At 44.4% G+C, this 3,877-nt stretch overlaps 2 protein-coding genes across 2 annotated transcripts; both read left to right on the plus strand.

The window, feature by feature from the left end:
• The first annotated feature begins 325 nt into the window (after positions 1-325).
• LOC120045395 (myeloid-associated differentiation marker-like protein 2) lies at positions 326-1,132 on the plus strand. The gene has a single exon (XM_038990269.1). It carries the CDS (start codon positions 326-328, stop codon positions 1,130-1,132), a length of 807 nt encoding a protein of 268 aa, XP_038846197.1.
• Positions 1,133-2,154: 1,022 nt separating this feature from the next.
• Positions 2,155-3,000, plus strand: LOC120045396 (myeloid-associated differentiation marker-like protein 2). The gene has a single exon (XM_038990271.1). The coding sequence runs from the start codon at positions 2,155-2,157 to the stop codon at positions 2,998-3,000; it is 846 nt and encodes a 281-aa protein (XP_038846199.1).
• Positions 3,001-3,877: the final 877 nt, after the last annotated feature.

The raw sequence follows: 3,877 nt of genomic DNA on the forward strand, positions 1-3,877 counted from the left end.
ACGTTTAGCCAGTCTCTCTTTCAAAAACTTGAGAAACACTTCCTCTTAAAACTCACTGAAGTATACTGTCCGGTGTAGATACTGCACACCGTATTTCATGAATATCATGCAAAGCACATTGTGACCGGCTATCTACTAGGTAACAGATAAGAGGATAGCTCAGACGAAGCTCACTCTCTCCTCTACCATTACAGCTGTCTAGAAAGCCTGATAGAGGAGAAGAGGCATCATCACACACTCGGAGACAATGGACAAAATAAAAAAGTTCCTGTCCGAAGCCGTATTCACTCCTTCCTCTCTAATAAGTGGACGAGGGGCCCTGCACATGACTCAGATAGTGCTGGGCATCTTGACCTTCATCCTGGCCGCTGTTCAGGGCGAGACTCAACACACCTACTGGAACTATGCCATGTTCAGCTGGGCCTTCTGCTCCATCATGACCCTCATCATCACCGTCATTGAGATGTTCAAACTCCACCTCCTCCTCAAGTTTTGTCTGGACTGGGACGACTTCACCACGGGAATGGCGATGTCCTCCGCTCTCATGACCACGTCCGTCTTCGTCATGTACGCCAACTTCTACATCTGCAAAAAATGTTTGTACTCGATTGTGATCGCCTTCCTCGCCCTACTTTGTGGCGTGGCCTACATCTTAGAGGTCGTGAAAGATAAGTTCATGGATAAGAAGAAGGGGAGCTACCTGGCCGCCCTGCCTGGCTTCTGGAAGGTTCTGGAGGCTTTCGTGAGCTGCATCATTTTTATCTCCCTCACGGGTTATGACGGGAAACCGGCACTGATCATGTGCATTGTGGCCTATGTCATTCCCTTCCCCATCATCCCTATTATCATCATCACCAACATCTTCACAAAAATTAAGAACTGTTTGCCATTTAATATAGACAGGTTTGTGTTTATATTTCTGGTCATCTCTGTGGTTCTCTATACTTTTGCTGCCATCATCTGGCCCATCTATACATTCAGAGGCAACCCTCGTCCCAGTGACTGTCCTGGAAGCTTCTGTATCTGGGCCATTCAGTTCATGGTGGCATTCATGACATACGTCAATCTGATCCTCTTTATAATGGACTTGGTGTTTACCCTGCTTGGGATGTGTGGCTTCAAACGCTCATAGCGTTAACTGATCTCTGTATCTGTTTTACTATACTATATAATCCATAGCTTTTCATTCATTATTTGTTGTTGCATTGAATAGTAATTTAACAAAAGCTGCTTGTTTCACTCATCTTTTTATTATTATTATTATTTTTTTTATTATAGTTTAAGTAGAACAAATATAAACCCTGCAGTGACCTCTGAGGAATTTGTCATGGTGTTACACGTTAATGATGAAATGATCCATATAGAACGTAAAGGGTATAGTTACAATGTCAATCACACATGGATATTTCCATGGCAACAAGGCATACATTTACATAAAAGTAGCCCGTGTAACAGCATTACATGGCCAACATTCACAACTACTGTATATGATAAAGGATTTTGAAGTACCACAACCACATTTCTTTTCATTACGTTAAACTCTTGTGTGTGAGTCGCAGCACTGCCCTACTGTCCTTTTACCACTTGCATTCTCGGGAACACTTCATTTAGATTGACGACAGACTATCTGTAGAATCTCTATCTACTAAACCTAGCCCTTATCTTAACGTCAACCCTTCCCCTAACCCTTGTTCTCAACCTAACCATAACCGTAGCAAGCAGTTGCTTAGCAACAGATAGTTTGTTGATAATATGACCATCCTTAGTCCGAATAGTCAATCTGTAGATACTCTATCTAAATGAAGTGTGACCGCATTCTCATTGGTCTATAACAGTAATAGTGCAGAACAGCTTCTCCAGTGTACTATGTATCTACTTCTCCAGGGATTTGAATAACGATATTAGTGTCAAACGTACGTTAACCATTAACAGCAGACAGCCTGCCCACTTCTGTCTGTAATACTATAAGGGTTGCCTCCATCCGAGATTGTGAAACAGTTATGAAGGTGGAATAACTCAGCGTAACTCAAGGGAAGTGTTGTCACTCAAGTCTACAGCAAAAGTTGAGCTTGGAAAATCTTGGTTATCCTTAAAAAAGCTACACAGGTGGAATAGAATTTTGGAATTGAAGTTTACCGTATTCAGGAGTTGGAGATGTGTAAACACTTCAAGAGTCTGCCCAACATCTTGCGGCTGCTGGAGATCATACTGTGTACGTTAGCCTTGGTCATCCCTATGTTCAGGGGTAGGATGGTGAACCCATACGGCATCTACTGCGAGTTCATCTGGGTTTTCTGTGTCATTGTGGCTGTGGTCCTACTGGTGTCCGAGATCATGCTATTGCACATCCTCCTGCCGAACTGGGACGACCTTGTTTGCGGTCTGACCATGCTGTGCACGCTCATGGTCGCCGCCGCCACGCTCATTTTCGCCATCGTCTTTGGCTGCCTGTCATGTTTCAGCAGTGTCTTCTGCATCATCTTCTCATTGGCCGCTACCGTGGTCTTCCTGGTGGACAGCGTCAAGAGAAAAATGAAATGTCCAAAGGGCTATCTATCAAACCTGAGGGGTATTCTGAGATTCACAGAGGCCGTCCTGGCTTGCATCATCCTCGCCGGCGCCACCAACTACTTCCTGGGTGTGGAAGGCGAATTCCGCCCACCCGCCATGTTCTGGTGCATTGTAGTCTATGTAGTCTGTCTCCCTGTGACCGTTCTCATCATACCCATCCATCTGTGCAGTCTACTTGAAAGCCTCATCTCCTGTATTGGGATGGATCTGTTGGAGCTGGTGTTTAACATAGTGGCTGTGGTGTTGTACCTGTCTGCCCTCATCCTCTGGCCTGTCTTCGGTTACAAGCACTACCGTGAGTACAATCCACCAAACTGTGACAACTGTCGCCATGACAACCTGGATGTGGTAACTGTGGGGACCATTGCCAATCTCATCCTCTACGTCGTGGACTTGGTTTTCACCATCTTGGCTCGACTGAAATCCTAACATCTTGCTAAGTTAAGAGGTAGGTCTACATTTTTTTTTATGACATATTGTCTGTTTGGTCTGTTTCCAGTAATCATCGACCTCAGCCTCTTTTCCTGTAAAACATATCTTCCAGCTTCTAGAGGTGTACCTGGGTGGCTTTGACATCCTGGCCGTGCTTCTGTACACCTCCGCCTGCGACCTTGTCTTCAGATTCCAGAACGACTTTCCATCTGCCAAACCTGCACATGGGACAATCTGGTGGTTGTAGCGTATGTCAATCTTTTACGTTGTAGATTTTATTTATTCCCTGTGTTAATGGTTGTTCTTTTTCATAACATAATGGAACCTATGGCGCTTTATTTGAAAGCCCAGATGTACAGTACATCCTTGTGAATGAAACCCTTCATCCTCATTATAGTGGACATGGGGAGAATCTCAATTGCATACTCCTCGCGTCCTCTTGCCGAGGACGAGGAGAGAGGACGCGAGGAGTATGCAAACAAGATCTTCCCCTGTTTTTTACCCTGCCCTGTTTTTTACCCATGTTAGGCTTCAAACGCCCAGAGCTGACCTCTGGTGGTAACTGATCTCTCTTCGGTCTGTCTGTCTAATCCTGTACGGATCTCGCATGAATTCTTCATCAAGATATGCATGGGTGAAACATATGCCCATGTAGAACTGTCACGAGGTGCAAAAGGTTCGTTTGGATCTGGGTTAATCAGGAAGAGTGAAGTAGAGGCAGGCAACAGTTTCAACAAACAACATATTTAATAGGGCATGGCTTTCTGATGGTTACACCACACAATGTTCTGTTCCATAGTTTTTGTTTAGCCAATGCAAATAGATTAAAAGTTCAAAATGACATACAGATACCAGAAAGAAACAAACCAAACAG

The sequence above is a fragment of the Salvelinus namaycush genome, chromosome 4 (assembly GCF_016432855.1).
Source record: "Salvelinus namaycush isolate Seneca chromosome 4, SaNama_1.0, whole genome shotgun sequence".
Classification (NCBI taxonomy): domain Eukaryota; kingdom Metazoa; phylum Chordata; class Actinopteri; order Salmoniformes; family Salmonidae; genus Salvelinus; species Salvelinus namaycush.